This window comes from Dendropsophus ebraccatus, chromosome 11 (assembly GCF_027789765.1).
Source record: "Dendropsophus ebraccatus isolate aDenEbr1 chromosome 11, aDenEbr1.pat, whole genome shotgun sequence".
Taxonomy (NCBI): domain Eukaryota; kingdom Metazoa; phylum Chordata; class Amphibia; order Anura; family Hylidae; genus Dendropsophus; species Dendropsophus ebraccatus.
The window spans coordinates 59456745-59474259 of NC_091464.1; the positions used below are offsets into that span (position 1 = coordinate 59456745).

Consider the following 17515-nt stretch of genomic DNA (forward strand, 5'->3'; position numbering starts at 1 on the left):
CATATTAGCTGCTTATTTTCCTTTAAATTTTCATTTTTTTTCTCATTTTGGGAGATTTAGAACCAGTTAGCAGTTTTCCATAGAGTTTTGATCTCAACCAGGGCCGGCCTTAGGGTAGATGGCGCCCTGTGCGAAACAGTCTTCTGGCCCCCCCCAGGACACCATAATAAAAAAAATAAAATAAAATAAAATATATATATATATATATATATATATATATATATACACACACACTCACACACACACACACACACAGGGACGGAGCTGCTGCTGTCCCTGTGGCTGTGCTGTTTCTGCAACAAAGTAGCTGTCCTTTCCAATTTTAGACAACCCTATTAAAGGAGTTATCCAGGATTAAAAAAAACATGGCTACTATCTTTCATAAACTGCTCCTTCCCAGTCCTCAGGTTGTGTGTGGTATTACAACCCAGTTCCATTGGTGTGAATAGAGACAAACTGTAATACCACATACAACTAAAAAATAATAATACATTAACATACGACAATACTAGACTCACAGGGGGCGTTTTCTCTGTATGAATGGCAGGTGATGTTTTTGCAGGCCCTTTTTCTTTTCTTCTTGTTTAGACCATCATGGAGACTTTTCCTGGTGACACCTCGACTCCGCAGAATCTGCCAGAGAAACATATTAGGCTCCTCTCTAATGCAGCACCATCCTCATCGCCATACAAATCCTCATCTGTATCACTTCACACAGTAACAGAGACCACTCTGTGCCCCCATATAAGCAGTGTGTCCAATACATGCCCCCAAATAGTAGTCGGCCCCCTCTGTGCCTCCATATAAGCAGTATGCCCAATACATGCCCCCAAATAGTAGTCAGGCTGAGCTGTGCCCCCATATAAGCAGTATGCCCAATACATGCCTCCAAATAGTAGTCAGGCCCCCTCTGTGCCCCCATATAAGCAGCATGCCGAATACATGCCTCCAAATAGTAGTCAGGCAGCTCTGTGCCCCCATATAAGCAGTATGCCAAATACATGCCACCAAATAGTAGCCAGGCTGCTCTGTGCCCCCATATAAGCAGCATGCTGAATACATGCCTCCAAATAGTAGTCAGGCAGCCCTGTGCCCCCGTTATAAGCAGTATGCCCAATAAATGCCTCCAAATAGTAGTCAGGCCCCCTCTGTGCCCCCATATAAGCAGCATGCTGAATACATGCCTCCAAATAGTAGTCAGGCAGCCCTGTGCCCCCGTTATAAGCAGTATGCCCAATAAATGCCTCCAAATAGTAGTCAGGCAGCCCTGTGCCCCCGTTATAAGCAGTATGCCAAATACATGCCACCAAACAGTAGTCAGGCCCCCTCTGTGCCCCCATATAATGCACAAGCGCACTTATTTGTCACTTGAGCACCAGAATGTCAGAGCAAGAGCGATCTCCTGAGATAGATCATAGAGAGAGGGAATTGGCAGTATCGGAGAAGGAAAGAAGGGCAGGGAAAAGATGGAAATAAGAGGAAATTTGGGGAAAGATGTAAAATGGCGGTTAGCCATTACAAACAATAGGAGAGAGATGAGAGGAGGGGGATGAGGAGGGTGGGCAGGGAGCTGTACAGAGAGGAGATGGGGGTAGCTGTAGATAGGTAGGTGTAGGTAGCTGTAGGTAGATAGTTATAGGTAGGTAGCTGTAGGTAGTTATAGGTAGCTGTAGGTAGTTATAGGTAGCTGTAGGTAGTTATAGGTAGCTGTAAGAAGATAGCTGTTGGTAGCTGTAGGAAGGTAGTTATAGGTACCTGTAGGTAGGTAGCTGTAGGTAGTTGTGGGTATCTGCAGGTAGGTAGTTATCGGTAGCTGTAGGTAGATAGTTATAGATAGTGAGCTGTAGGTAGTTGTGGGTATCTGCAGGTAGGTAGTTGTAGGTAGTTAGTTATAGGTAGTTGTAGGTAGGTAGTTAGTTATACGTAGTTGTGGGTAGCTGTAGTTAGTTATAGGTAACTGTAGGTAGGTACTTGTGGGTAGCTGTAGGTAGGTAGTTGCCACCCCCTCCCCTCCCCTCCCCATGTAGGCACTAACAAATACACATACAAAAAAAAAACAGACACTTTAACTCACCTGGCTCCCCGCCGCGTGTCTCCTCTCCTCAGCTCGGCAGGCGTCGCTCCAGTGACTTATCTTTGTATACTTATCTTTGGTGTAGAAAGGAACGGTACGCTGTATGTCTGCAGGAGCGCCGTTAGAAACCACTGTATGAGCAGGGTGCCGGGCGGCCAGCAGGGGGAGCGATCGGGGACGACAGACATACACAACATGCATTATGTGACAGTGTCGTGCTGTGTATGTCTGTCCGCCCCGATCGCTCCCCCAGCTGGCCGCCCGGCACCCTGCTCATACAGTGGTTTCTAACGGCGCTCCTGCAGACATACAGCGTTCCTTTCTACACCAGATAAGTATGCAGAACTGCCTCTCTCTGCCCGGGCTCCTCTATGGCTGATCGCCCTGCACCCTCCTCCTATAGTGTGCCTGCGCTCCTGCAGACAGAGACAGCACACATTTCTATAGCTAGATGTGCAGCTGTCACTGTCTGCCAGAGCGCCCCCCTGCTAGCCGGGAGTTATGCGCCCTGTGCAACCGCACAGGTCGCACACCCCAAAGGCCGGCCCTGATCTCAACATACAGTACAATGGTTTCAACATACAATGATCGTCCTGGAACCAATTAATATTGTATGTTGAGAGACCACTGTATACTGTCTGTACATTGAACTGAATAATAACACTGTATGCGGTGAGCTCTAGTGCTCCCCCTAGTGGTAGCTGCAAGCACTTAAGATTTTTGTGTTTTCACCCCTTACCAGCATTTTTTATACACTTGTCATAATCCTGAGAAGGGACAACTACAGCTGACAGCCGTCAGCAGCTAGACATTGGAGGTTACTATGTTAATGCCCTAACCATCTAGGTGATCAGACAGCAGATGGCACGGCTCTTTTGTGTGGCCTCATTCCATAGGTGAGGGAGAGGCTGAGCTGCTATTGTCCTCTATCTACTGGTGTCACCTTTCACTGTATTTTCTGTACAGATCACTTTACAGCAGCCTCCTCCTTATCATCACAGACAGAATACAAAGTCTAGGCCTACAACCTGAAAGAAAATCACAAAAAAATCTTTTCCTACAAAATTTTTTTTACAACAAATCTACTTTATGTGAACTCACCCTAAACAGGTATTAAGAAATTAGTCAGCGCAGTATTTTATACCTAGGGCTGTGATCTCTGCCCTTTGGCCCTGTAACCGTTGCAGAGCTACAACACCCAGCTGACAGCTGAAGGAGTGGTAGTTTTGCGAAAGTTGGAGATGCAGAGGCTGGAGTCACTGCTCTTCATCTATCAGGTCATTTCTGCTATTACTAATGTATGAATGAATGAACCGGAGCTGTAATTCCAGTTATGACCATAGATAAAAGTGGTGCTGTTTTTAGAGGAAAAAAAAGATAGAAAAGATTCACATCACACCTTTACCATGTATTTCAGTGATCTGTGACATTGCAGCTTGCCCACCTCTGCAGACCATCGCACAAGAAACCTCCTTGTAACCCTAGTCCGATGCAAGTGTCAGTGACCTGACTGTTGTATTTCCTTGTTTCAGAGCTTGGTGAAATAAAAAATGTAACCACATCACAACCCTTACTGGAGCTGGATGGCCTGGAGAAGTACACCAACTACAGCATCCAGGTGCTAGCGTTCACACGGGCTGGAGACGGGGTCCGCAGCGAGCAGATATTCGTCAGAACCAAAGAGGATGGTAAGAGCCACAAAGTGATGGAAGGCGCTTCATGTTCATCTGTGACAATGCAATTACAATAGATCACCACTAGGGGAGATAGCTAATCATGTATTTACATCAATACTAGAGATGAGCGAACCTCGAATATGCTCGAGTCCATCCGAACCCGAACGTTCGGCATTTGATTAGAGGTGTCTGCTGAACTTGGACTAGGAGTCTCTTTAGTTGGCACTATTTATTAGGACGCTCTTAGTTGGCACTATTTATAAGGAACCTTTTAGTTGGCACTATTTATTAGGACGCTCTTAGTTGGCACTGTTTATCAGGACCCCCTTAGTTGGCACTATTTATAATGACCCTCTTAGTTGGCACTATTTATAAGGAACCTTTTAGTTGGCACTGTTTATCAGGACCCTCTTAGTTGGCACTATTTATAATGGCCCTCTTAGTTGGCACTATTTATAAGGAACCTTTTAGTTGGCACTGTTTATCAGGACCCTCTTAGTTGGCACTATTTATAATGGCCCTCTTAGTTGGCACTATTAATGGGGAGCCTCTTAGTTGGCTATATTAATGGGGAGCCCCTTAGTTGGCACTATTTATGAGGAGACTCTTAGTCTGCACTATTTATAAGGAGCCTCGTAGTTGGCACTATTTATAGGGATCCTCGTAGTTTGCACTATTTATGTGGAGCCTCATAGTTGGCACTATTTATGGGGAGCCTCTTAGTTGGCACTAATTATGAGGAGACTTTTAGTCGGCACTATTTATAAGGAGCCTTTTAGTTGGCGCTATTTATGGGGAGCCTCGTAGTTGGCACTATTTATGAGGAGTCATTTAGTTGGCACTATTTATAAGGATGCTCTTAGTTGGCACTATTTATGAGAAGATTCTTAGTTGGCACTATTTATGAGGAGCCTTTTTGTTGGCACTATTTATGAGGAGACTCTTAGTTGGCACTATTTATGAGGAGCTTCTTAGTTGGCACTATTTATGAGGAGCTTCTTATTGGCACTATTTATGAGGAGACTCTTAGTTGGCACTATTTATGAGGAGACTCTTAGTTGGCACTATTTATGAGGAGCTTCTTAGTTGGCATTATTTATGAGGAGACTCTTAGTTGGCACTATTTATGAGGAGACTCTTAGTTGGCACTATTTATGAGGAGCTTCTTAGTTGGCACTATTTATGAGGAGCTTCTTAGTTGGCACTATTTATGAGGAGACTCTTAGTTGGCACTATTTATGAGGAGACTCTTAGTTGGCACTATTTATGAGGAGACTCTTAGTTGGCACTATTTATGAGGAGACTCTTAGTTGGCACTATTTATGAGGAGCTTCTTAGTTGGCATTATTTATGAGGAGACTCTTAGTTGGCACTATTTATGAGGAGACTCTTAGTTGGCACTATTTATGAGGAGCTTCTTAGTTGGCACTATTTATGAGGAGCTTCTTAGTTGGCACTATTTATGAGGAGACTCTTAGTTGGCACTATTTATGAGGAGACTCTTAGTTGGCACTATTTATGAGGAGACTCTTAGTTGGCACTATTTATGAGGAGCCTCTTAGTTGGCACTATCTATGAGGAGTCTCTTTAGTTGGCACTAATTATAAGAAGACTTTTAGTTGGTATTATTTATGTGGAGACTCTTAGTTGGCACTATTTATAAGGAGCCTCTTAGTTGGCACTAATTTTAAGGAGACTTTTAGTTGGCACTATTTATGGGGAGCCTCTTAGGCCCCCTTCACATGTCCGGAAAAACCATCCGGATTTCCTATCAGGAAATCCGGACGGATTTCCGGACCCATACACTTTAATTAGTCACGGACACCCTTCCGGATTTTTCCGGAAGGGTGTCCGTTCTGGAAAATAGATCCGGAAAAAATAGGACATGTCCTATTTTTATCCGGAATTCCGGCCTGGACGCTCCCATAGAAGTCTATGGGAGCGCCGGAATCACGGGCACTTTCCTGAAGTACATCAGGAAAGTGCCCGTGATTCTGGATAAGTGAGAGCCGGCCGGCCCCCGCAACCACTGGCACCCCTACCTCCCCACCGCACAGGCAGCGGCAGCACAGGCCTTCCTCCCGGCGCCGCGACCCCCGCCCCCGGACAGCTTCCACCCACCCCCCCCCCTTCCCCCCCCCCCCCCGGACCAAACAGCTTACAACCCCCGCACCCCCCCCCCCCGGACCGGACAGCATGCACCTTCCCGCCCCTGCACCCCCCCGGACCGGACAGCATGCACCTTACCCCCCCCCCCCCCCCCCCGGACCGGACAGCATCTACCCGCCCCCCGGACCGGAGCCGCCGGATTACCCGGCCGCGTACGCACAACGCCAACCACCAGCCGCCGCCGACAGGTGAGATACAACATCCCCCCCCCCAGAACTTAAACTCCCATCATGCAGGCCATGATGGGAGTTGTACTCCTGCTGCCTGTGGCCATCCAGGTTGCAGAAGTACAACTCTCATCATGCCTCTGCTGGCAGGCCATGATGGGAGTTGTAGTTCTGCAGCCTGTGGCCATCCAGGTTGCAGAAGTACAACTCTCATCATGCCTCTGCTGACAGGCCATGATGGGAGTTTTACTTCTGCTGCCTGTGGCCATCCAGGTTGCAGAAGTACAACTCCCATCATCCCTTATGTTGGCATACTAGACCATATTAAGAACAATTTTTTTTTTCTCATCAGGAAATCCTAAAGGTTTTTCCTGATGGTTTCCTGATGGTAAAAACGGATTACTGTCAGGAAATCCTGATACTATCCTGATGACATTTGAGGTCTCCAGATCAGGATTTCCTGACAGTAAAAACTGACACGGACGTGTGAATGGGGCCTTAGTTGGCACTATTTATGAGGAGACTCTTAGTTGGCACTATTTATGAGGAGACTCTTAGTTGGCACTATTTATGGGGAGCCTCTTAGTTGGCACTAATTATGAGGAGACTTTTAGTCCGCACTTTTTATAAGGAGCCTTTTAGTTGGCGCTATTTATGGGGAGCCTCATAGTTGGCACTATTTATGAGGAGTCATTTAGTTGGCACTATTTACAAGGATGCTCTTGGTTGGCACTATTTATGAGAAGATTCTTAGTTGGCACTATTTAGTTGGCACTATTTATAAGGATGCTCTTGGTTGGCACTATTTATGAGAAGATTCTTAGTTGGCACTATTTATGAGGAGCCTTTTTGTTGACACTATTTATGAGGAGCCTCTTAGTTGGCACTATTTATGAGGAGCTTCTTAGTTGGCACTATTTATGAGGAGACTCTTAGTTGGCACTATTTATGAGGAGCTTCTTAGTTGGCACTATTTATGGGGAGATTCTTAGTTGGCACTATTTATGGGGAGACTCTTAGTTGGCACTATTTATGAGGAACCTCTTAGTTGGCACTATTTATGAGGAGACTCTTAGTTGGCACTATTAGGAGACTCTTACTTGGCACTATTTATGAGAAGATTCTTAGTTGGCACTATTTATGAGGAGTCTTTTTGTTGGCACTATTTATGAGGAGCTTCTTAGTTGGCGCTATTTATGAGGAGTCTCTTAGTTGGCACTATTTATGAGGAGCTTCTTAGTTGGCACTAATTATGAGGAGACTCTTAGTTGGCACTATTTATGAGGAGCCTCTTAGTTGGCACTATTTATGAGGAGCCTCTTAGTTGGCACTATTTATAAGGAGCCACTTATTTGGCACTATCTATGAGGAGTTTCTTTAGTTGGCACTAATTATAAGGAGACTTTTAGTTGGCATTATTTATGTGGAGACTCTTAGTTGGCACTATTTATAAGGAGCCTCTTAGTTGGCACTATTTATAAGGAGCCTCTTAGTTGGCACTATTTATGAGGAGTCTCTTTAGTTGGCACTAATTATAAGGAGACTTTTAGTTGGCACTATTTATGGGGAGCCTTTAAGTTGGCACTTTTTATAAGGAACCTTTTAGTTGGCACTATTTATTAGGATGCTCTAAGTTGGCACTGTTTATCAGGACCCTCTTAGTTGGCACTATTTATAATGGCCCTCTTAGTTGGCACTATTAATGGGGAGCCTCTTAGTTGGCTATATTAATGGGGAGCCCTTAGTTGGCACTATTTATGAGTAGCCTCTTAGTTGGCACTATTTATAAGGATGCTCTTAGTTGGCACTATTTATGAGGAGACTCTTAGTTGGCACTATTTATCAGGAGCCTCTTAGTTGGCACTATTTATCAGGAGACTCTTAGTTGGCACTATTTATCAGGAGACTCTTAGTTGGCACTATTTATGAGGAGACTCTTAATTGGCACTATTTATGAGGAGACTCTTAATTGGCACTATTTATGAGGAGACTCTTAGTTGGCACTATATATGAGGAGCCTCTTAGTTGGCACTATTTATGATGAGCCTCTCAGTTGGCACTATTTATGAGGAGCCTCTTAGTTGGCACTATTTATGAGGAGCCTTTTTGTTGGCTCTATTTATGAGGAGCTTCTTAGTTGGCACTATTTATGAGGAGCTTCTTAGTTGACACTATTTATGAGGAGACTCTTAGTTGGCTATATTAATGGGGAGCCCTTAGTTGGCACTATTTATGAGTAGCCTCTTAGTTGGCACTATTTATGAGGAGCTTTTTAGTTGGCACTGTTTATGAGGAGACTCTTAGTTGGCACTACTTATCAGTAGCTTCTTAGTTGGCACTATTTATGAGGAGCTTCTTAGTTGGCACTATTTATGAGGAGACTCTTAGTTGGCACTATTTATGAGGAGACTCTTAGTTGCCACTATTTATGCGGAGACTCTTAGTTGGCACTATTTATGAGGAGACTCTTAATTGGCACTATTTATGAGGAGGCTCTTAGTTGGCGCTATTTATGAGGAGACTCTTAGTTGATAATATTTATGAGAAGCTTCTTAGTTGGCACTATATATGAGGAGCCTCTTAGTTGGCACTATTTATGATGAGCCTCTCAGTTGGCACTATTTATGAGGAGCCTCTTAGTTGGCACTATTTATGAGGAGCTTCTTAGTTGGCACTATTTATGAGGAGCTTCTTAGTTGGCACTATTTATGAGGAGCTTCTTAGTTGGCACTATTTATGAGGAGACTCTTAGTTGGCACTATTTATGTTTATGAGGAGACTCTTAGGGTGGTATTACACGGGCCGAGCAGGGCCCTATAATACCTGTAAACGAGCAGCGATCTGCTAGATCGTTGCTCGTTTACTGGGCCTATTACACGGCCCGATAATCATTTGACAAGAGCTGCAAGGACATCGTTACCGATGTCCTTGCAGCCCTTGCTAAACTGGCATACATTACCCATCCATGTTCCAGGGCTGCTCCTGCCGTCCGCTTCTCCTGCCGTCCGCTTCTCCCGGGGTCCCGTGCGCACTCTAGCTTCACAGCGGCCTGTCAGCTGGTAGGCCGCTCAGCCAATCACAGGCCGGGACCGCCGGGACCGCTCTTAGTTGGCGCTATTTATGAGGAGACTCTTAGTTGGCACTATTTATGAGAAGCCTCTTAGTTGGCACTATTTATGAGGAGCTTCTTAGTTGGTACTATTTATGAGGAGACTCTTAGTTGGCACTATTTGAGGGGACTCTTAGTTGGCACTATTTCTGTTTATGAGGAGACTCTTAGTTGGGGCTATTTATGAGGAGACTCTTAGTTGGCACTATTTGTGAGGAGACTCTTAGTTGGCACTATTTATGAGGAGACTCTTAGTTGGTAATATTTATGAGGAGACTATTAGTCTGCACTATTTATATGGATTCTCCTAGTTGGCACTATTTATGGAGAGCCTCTTAGTTGGCACTATTTATGGGGAGCCTCTTAGTTGGCCCTACTTATATAGATTCTCCTAGTTGGCACTATTTATGGGGAGCCTCTTAGTTGGCACTATTTATGAGGAGACTCTTAGCACTATTTATGAGGAGCCTCTTAGTTGGCACTATTTATGAGGAGACTCTTAGTTGGTAATATTTATGAGGAGACTATTAGTCTGCACTATTTATATGGATTCTCCTAGTTGGCACTATTTATGGAGAGCCTCTTAGTTGGCACTATTTATGGGGAGCCTCTTAGTTGGCACTATTTATGGGGAGCCTCTTAGTTGGCCCTACTTATATAGATTCTCCTAGTTGGCACTATTTATGGGGAGCCTCTTAGTTGGCACAATTTATGGGGAGCCTCTTAGTCGGCACTATTTATGAGGAGACTCTTAGTTGGCACTATTTATATGGATTCTGCTAGTTGGCACTATTTATGGGGAGCCTCTTAGTTGGCACTATTTATGGGGAGCCTCTTAGTTGGCACTATTTATGTGAAGCCTCTTAGTTGGCACAACTTATATAGATTCTCCTAGTTGGCACTATTTATGGGGAGCCTCTTAGTTGGCACTATTTATATGGATTCTCCTAGTTGGCACTATTTATGGGGAGCATCTTAGTTGGCACTTTGTATATGGATTCTCCTAGTTGGCACTATTTATGGGAAGCCTCTTCAATCTTTCCAATACAGAGAGAAGCTGTGGCACTCAAATCTCATAAAATCATTTCCTTTATTGTAGAATCACAGGTAAAATAATGTTCACACAAAAACAAGTGTGTAAGCAACGCATTTCAATGTTTATGTCTTTATATATTGTCTCATATATTAAGAGATACAAAAAGGAGACACCTACCCCCACCTGTCTTCCAGTAGCCAGGTAAGTAAAACGCACACATGCAACCTTATCCATCCTCAGTACCTGGTCATATAATACTGTAAGACCCAGGCGGGTGGTGACCCTTAGTGTACAGCAGTCATATAATGCAACATACAACCAATGTCTATACATTACTTCAGACCTCCTGGAACGCGGGTGTCCATGTTTAGAATCCAGAAGACTTCACCATTTAAAAGTTTTTGTCCCAGCTGCCACCTCTAGGATTTCTCATAACCTTCAAAAAAAAAGAAGAACAACTCAAATCACCACCATGCTGCTCGTTAAAGTGCTTTGCCGCTGCTGAGACATTTTCTCCTTTTCTTCCAATATCATAAATATGTCCGGCAATTGTTTCCAATTTTCTCGCCCATCCTATATCCTATAACAGTCTTTCTACAGTGGGAACAAAAAATAGCATAAACGACATGATCGCTTTTACTTGTCATAAAATATTTATGAGGAGTCTCATAGTTGGTACTATTAATGAGGAGTCGAATAGTTTGCAGAATTTGTGAGGAGCCTCTTAGTTGGCACTATTTATGAGGAGCCTCTTAGTTGGCACTATTTATGAGGAGCCTCTTAGTTGGCACTATTTATGAGGAGCCTCTTAGTTGGCACTATTTATGAGGAGCCTCTTAGTTGGCACTATTTATGAGGAGACTCTTAGTTGGCACTATTTATGAGGAGCTTCTTAGTTGGCACTATTTATGAGGAGCTTCTTAGTTGGCACTATTTATGAGGAGCTTCTTAGTTGGCACTATTTATGAGGAGACTCTTAGTTGGCACTATTTATGAGGAGACTCTTAGTTGGCACTATTTATGAGGAGACTCTTAGTTGGCACTATTTATGAGGAGACTCTTAGTTGGCACTATTTATAAGGACCATGTTGGTTGGCACTATTTATGAGGAGCCTCTTAGTTGGCACTATTTATGAGGAGCCTCTTAGTTGGCACTATTTATGAGGAGCCTCTTAGTTGGCACTATTTATGAGGAGAATTAGTTGGCACTATTTATGAGGAGACTCTTAGTTGGCACTATTTATGAGGAGCTTCTTAGTTGGCACTCTTTGTGAGGAGCCTCTTAGTTGGCACTATTTATGAGGACCATGTTGGTTGGCACTATTTATGGGGAGACTCTTAGGGCCCTATTACACTGGACGATTATAGTTCAGATTATCGTTAAATCATTCGAATCTAAACGATAATCGTTCGGTTGAAATGCAGGTGGCACTATTTATGAGGAGCCTCTTAGTTGGCACTATTTATGAGGAGCTTCTTAGTTGGCACTATTTATGAGGAGACTCTTAGTTGGCACTATTTATGAGGACCCTCTTAGTTGGCACTATTTATGAGGACCATGTTGGTTGGCACTATTTATGGGGAGACTCTTAGGGCCCTATTACACTGGACGATTATAGTTCAGATTATCGTTAAATCATTCGAATCTAAACGATAATCGTTCGGTTGAAATGCAGGTGGCACTATTTATGAGGAGCCTCTTAGTTGGCACTATTTATGAGGAGCTTCTTAGTTGGCACTATTTATGAGGAGACTCTTAGTTGGCACTATTTATGAGGACCCTCTTAGTTGGCACTATTTATGAGGACCATGTTGGTTGGCACTATTTATGAGGAGCCTCTTAGTTGGCACTATTTATGAGAATTAGTTGACACTATTTATGAGGAGACTCTTAGTTGGCACTATTTATGAGGAGAATTAGTTGGCACTATTTATGAGGAGCTTCTAAGTTGGCACTCTTTATGAGGAGACTCTTAGTTGGCACTATTTATGAGGAGCTTCTTAGTTGGCACTATTTATGAGGACCCTCTGAGTTGGCACTATTTATGAGGAGACTCTTAGTTGGTGCTATTTATGAGGACCATCTTAGATGTCACTATTTGTGAGGACCCTGTAAGGTGGCGCTATTTATGGGGAGACTCTTAGGGCCCTATTCCACCGGACGATTATCGTTCAGATTATCGTTAAATCATTCGAATCTAAACGATAATCGTTCGGTTGAAATGCAGGTGGCACTATTTATGAGGAGCTTCTTAGTTGGCACTATTTATGAGGACCCTCTGAGTTGGCACTATTTATGAGGACCCTCTGAGTTGACACTATTTATGAGGAGCTTCTGAGTTGACACAATTTATGAGGAGTCATTTAGTTGGCACTATTTATGAGGAGCTTCTTAGTTGGCACTCTTTATGAGGAGCCTCTTAGTTGGCACTATTTATAAGGAGCTTCTTAGTTGGCACTATTTATGAGGACCCTCTGAGTTGACACAATTTATGAGGAGTCATTTAGTTGGCACTATTTATTCACAGCCAGTTGCATTGTTATTAAAAGAACACAATGCTGGTATTAGGGGTATCCTGTGTCACTTTTCTGTGGACACTTTAATAGGATTCCTAATTCAAGGACACTTTGCTGACCCTCATAATTTGACCAGGCAGTTATCGTAGATCGGCCTCCAGCCCAACATTGGAAGCTTCATAGCGGTGCGATATTCTGCAGACAATTAGTTCCTAATTGGGGAGAACAGTGGCGAGGACAGACATGGCCCATAGCAGTTATCTCTAATATACCCAGTGACCTCCAATAACTTTCTCCTCCTGTAAGTTAAAACCCCTAATGGGAAAACTTTGGATGTTATCCATTTGCCAAACTTGTAAAACTTTGCCTAGTTGAAAATTTAATTCACAGTGTTATTTGTGTTTACAGCTGAATTTTTTTAATCTTAAGAAATATCAAGAAAAGCTCCAATTTGAGAAAATATAAAAAAAATAGTGGTACCAAACATCCAATATGTGCAAAAACCATTGCACATACTAGCTCTGACCACCAGAGGCCACCAGCTTTCCACTGAAATCCTTTGTCTGCCTTACTCTACCATCAGAGCTCTGCAGCTGCAGTGCATAGGTTATGACTGAGTTGGTTATTATGTGCGGCTGGAAATTGTCTGAGACGCAGCGGTCTCCGAAAACGGCAATTTCTGTTTGTTCCTACATAAATCTGTGAAAATCGCTCTATGGAAGTCAATCTAAATTGAACATGATGTGCCATAATTATGAAAGCCTTACATCTTATTTCACTATGTTCTTTGATGTATCTGCCGGATGACATACAGTGTGTATAAACGTATAAGTATAGTATTGTTCTGCAGGATAAGTGATGCTCATTCTCTTATGCTTCTCCATTACAGTTCCAGGTCCCACAGCTGGAGTTAAAGCTGCTGCCGCCTCCGCCTCCATCGTCTATGTCTCCTGGCTCCCTCCCCTGAAGCTAAATGGCATCATCCGCAAGTACACCGTGTTCTGCTCCAACCAGTACCCCCAGGTGATAACTTTAAAACCTTGGTAAAATCCATTAAATAGAGGGGGAATGCCTATAGAAGAGACCCCCCCCCCTTTCTATGACCCCCATATATTTTAATAGGGGCAACCAGAAATCCTTGCAAAACCCTTTGAGGGGAATGTCCACACGCTGCAGATCTGCTGCAGTGTTTCAACACCATAGCATATCAATTTGTGTAGATTCTCTTGCAGATCTGCAATTTATCCTAAATACACACTATTTTGACTCCCTGATCGAAGTCAACAGGAAATCTGCGTCAGTTCTGCATATGTGAACATACCCTTAAGCAGACGTTATTTGCATTGATTTACATAGAATTTTCTGTAGCAAATAACCCAAACCTCTGGATCCTGTAGGTGATTATATTGTAGTTCATGGTTTCTGTCAGCAGATGGCGATGTGATCCTTTTTTTCTCCTTGTCCTCCCCCTTTTTTTTTCTTTTTTAAACCCCCTCCCTGTAAACACTTCACACCTACGCAACCAGGCATTTGTCTCCTATAATTCTTTCTATGCAATTACATTGCACAGAACATCAGCTCCTATTTATATACATCACTGTGTTCTTAGGCGGGAAGCAGGGCCACGCGCAGTCACGGTGCAGATTTGGCAATCCTAAAATGACAGAACAATTGTTAATTGGGTTGCTATTAATTGCTGCAGAATATCTCTTATTTTAGGGAACGGCTTTACAAGACGTGCATGGTGTAGATAGTATTCCATACATTTGTAGAATTTGCTTGTAGCGTATTTGCAGGTATAGACAATAAAAAAAAAAGGTAAATGTTTTAGACTTGCAATGTGCTCTAGTGTAATGGATTGGTTAATATCACTAGTTCTGGTGGTCTAGGGTAGAAGAATGAGTTTCTGTTAGAGATGAGCACAACTCAAGCATGCTTGAGTCCGATCATTCGACATTTTGGTACTGGTAGCTGAAGAAGTTAGATACAGCCAAAGGGAGTCCTGGAAAACATGGACACAGTCATAGGCCATAGGTCGTAACCATGTTTTTCAGGACTTCCTAGGGCTGCATCCAACTTCTTCATCCACTGGTAATCAAATGCAGAACATTTGGGTTAAGACAAACCTAAGCATGCTTGAAGTTCGCTCATCTCAGGTTACAAGGTATTATAAAACTGTATTGAAAATTAATGTTTTGTCTCTGGAGTACCTCTTTATGTTTAATCTCTTTTATGAATTACAGCAGATTGTAACAAGTAATTACAGCGTCATGGCAATGGACACATTCTGATAGAAAAAAACACAAAGCTTATGTATACATAATATGTGAGTACCACATTCGGTGCGTCTGTCGCAGCACCGTTTGAAGATAGATATATAGTGAGTCCTTGTAGGCATAGAAAAGGCAAATAAATCCACATCGTGGGGAGCCAAATAGGTAGAAACTTATTGCTGAGGTATCTACCACAGGAAGAGTCCACCATATGACAGGCGAGATCAGGCGAGAAACAGTCCATGTCCTCAAGACTTAAACAGTAGTATGCAAACTTTAGGAATCAGCTAAACACGAATAACCCAGTGAAGTACCTCTTTAAATATATATATCTATCCCTGAAATTGTTGCCCACCTATTGAATACAGGTTTCATCAGGGGCGTCTTCCTGACAATAACTTCGCCCATTACACAGAACACAGAAGGCGGTGCCCACATAGATGGAGGGAGATAGAGTTAGCTGAATTCCCAGCTAGAGTGTACAGTAGAAAAAGGAAGTCCTTTACAGGATGTACACTAGACAGGAAGTGGGGCAACAAAGACAACAGAGCAGACTGTTTGCATCAGAAACAAGGAAAGCATGAAAGACTAGAGAAAGGGGGTAAAATAACTATTTTTACCAATATATGGTAATTTCTTAGATAAGTTTCATTGTTGGAAAACCCCTTCTCTTGCTATCTGCTGGCCTCTATGCAACCTGTCCTCTACTTTCCGTCTCCTCAGTCCCTCTATCTTAGCAATGACTTTCAGCTAGTAACACTATTTCACAGACTCTCACCAGCGTCCTCTCACTGATGCCCTTCAGGCCGTACTGTGCAGCCCCTTCTTGGCACTGAGCGGCTTTCTTACCCTGGGATGATTTACGATACGATTACCATAGACGATCTTGTTTGGAGATTGCAGGGCATTTCTTCTGTTTTGTTTTCTTCTCGCTACTTAGAGAACTTTTCCGCTAAGCCTCTTATACCTAAGACACAGGACGGCTCCCAGAAATGCATTTATTTTGATCCCTCATTTCCTGAACATCTGCACTTTTTAAGCTAAATAATTTGTTCTGTGAACTCCGTACCATTAATTTTCATCCATGTTGGAAAAAATAGATAAATTATACACAAAACAAAGTAGGCGTAAGAACTTTCCCCCCGCGCCAATACAGAGGGAACATACTGTAGATACACTTGCGATGCCCTGGCCCCTGGGGGCCACTTCCACAGTGCTGTTGTTATGAGCGGGCAATAACCGGGGCAGCTGCAGGGTGTATACTTGTCACGGTATAGGCCTGAGGGCGGCACAGCTGTAGGGCCGGTTCTGTCCGGATGCAACCGGGTATATAGCAGGATTTGACAAACAAGGCAGGAGTGATGCTGCATAGGCTGGGAGAACACATGCCGGATGATGGGAGTAGGAGTATGAGAGAAAGTAGCGTTGCTGGGTGGATTAGCTTGAGAATAATACTTGCTGTGAATACTTGAAACGATGATAAGATATAACGGAATGACACCCAGATAAGAGAAGGAACTCCGGACACTTGAGCAGGCAGATACAGCTGAAGACTTGAATACAGCAGAGCACCTGATCCACACTTCTAGTGGTGAAGTGGGACCTGCGACATGTCCAACTCCTGTGAGGTAGGAGAGAGACGACACACACCCTCCTTGCTTGGAAGCAGGGGGAAGACTCACTTGTTAGGAGGAAGTGGGAGGTCACATGGTTGCCCCTGGCCAGAGCTAGTCGGCCATTGGAGGAACCATGGTTACAGGGCACTGGCACGGTCACGTGACCAGCAGCCTTGCATACCACTGTACAATGTAATAATACACAGGAATATATAAGAATATGCATGAGAATACACATAACCAGAGAATACCAGGGGAATACTAGCAGCAGTTGCAGTGCAAACAATTACCAGAACAGGCATTGACCTAGCAATAGAAATGAGCATAATAGGAGTAGTAGTCTGCATGTTCTGGGACACTGCATACTCATCCCCTGCTCCCAAGTGGTTACACAGGGAACATACTGTAGATACTCCTATCCCCTTCCCCCGAGCCGGTTTAGAGGAAACACATTTACACACCCTGCTGACAGCTGATGAAAGGGTATAGAAAATATTAAAGATGATACTTAACTCTCCATGTTCCCCCGGTGTCCTCCTGCCTGCATCTATGGTCAGCGGAGGATGCCAAGACAAAGCAGGAGGGCACCAAGGGAGTGTGGAGAGGTAAGCATAATTGCATCTTTATTATTTTATATATAAAACACAGGTAGCATGGACATCTCTAACAGTGTCAGTGCAGCCCTGCACGCATGATTATTGAGCCATGTAGTAGGCTTGGTAAGCAGATTGCCACTTACTTATATCATGGGTCGGGCCATGTAATATGGCCCTTACAGTAGATACTCACACCCCTTCTTCCTGAGCCAATACAGAAGATATACAGTAGATACTGACACTCCCTCCCCTTTCTTACAATAATTGAATTGAAGTACGGAG

At 43.6% G+C, this 17515-nt stretch overlaps 1 protein-coding gene across 5 annotated transcripts in view; it reads left to right on the top strand.

The window, feature by feature from the left end:
- The window catches only part of DSCAM (DS cell adhesion molecule), a 312819-nt gene that overhangs the window by 191707 nt on the left and 103597 nt on the right, over nt 1–17515 (top strand). For all 5 annotated transcript variants that reach the window (XM_069945870.1, XM_069945869.1, XM_069945874.1 and 2 more), the window contains 2 exons: nt 3607–3762; nt 13638–13771. In XM_069945870.1, coding sequence (XP_069801971.1) covers nt 3607–3762; nt 13638–13771 — 290 coding nt within the window. The remainder of the gene's footprint in view (nt 1–3606; nt 3763–13637; nt 13772–17515) is intronic.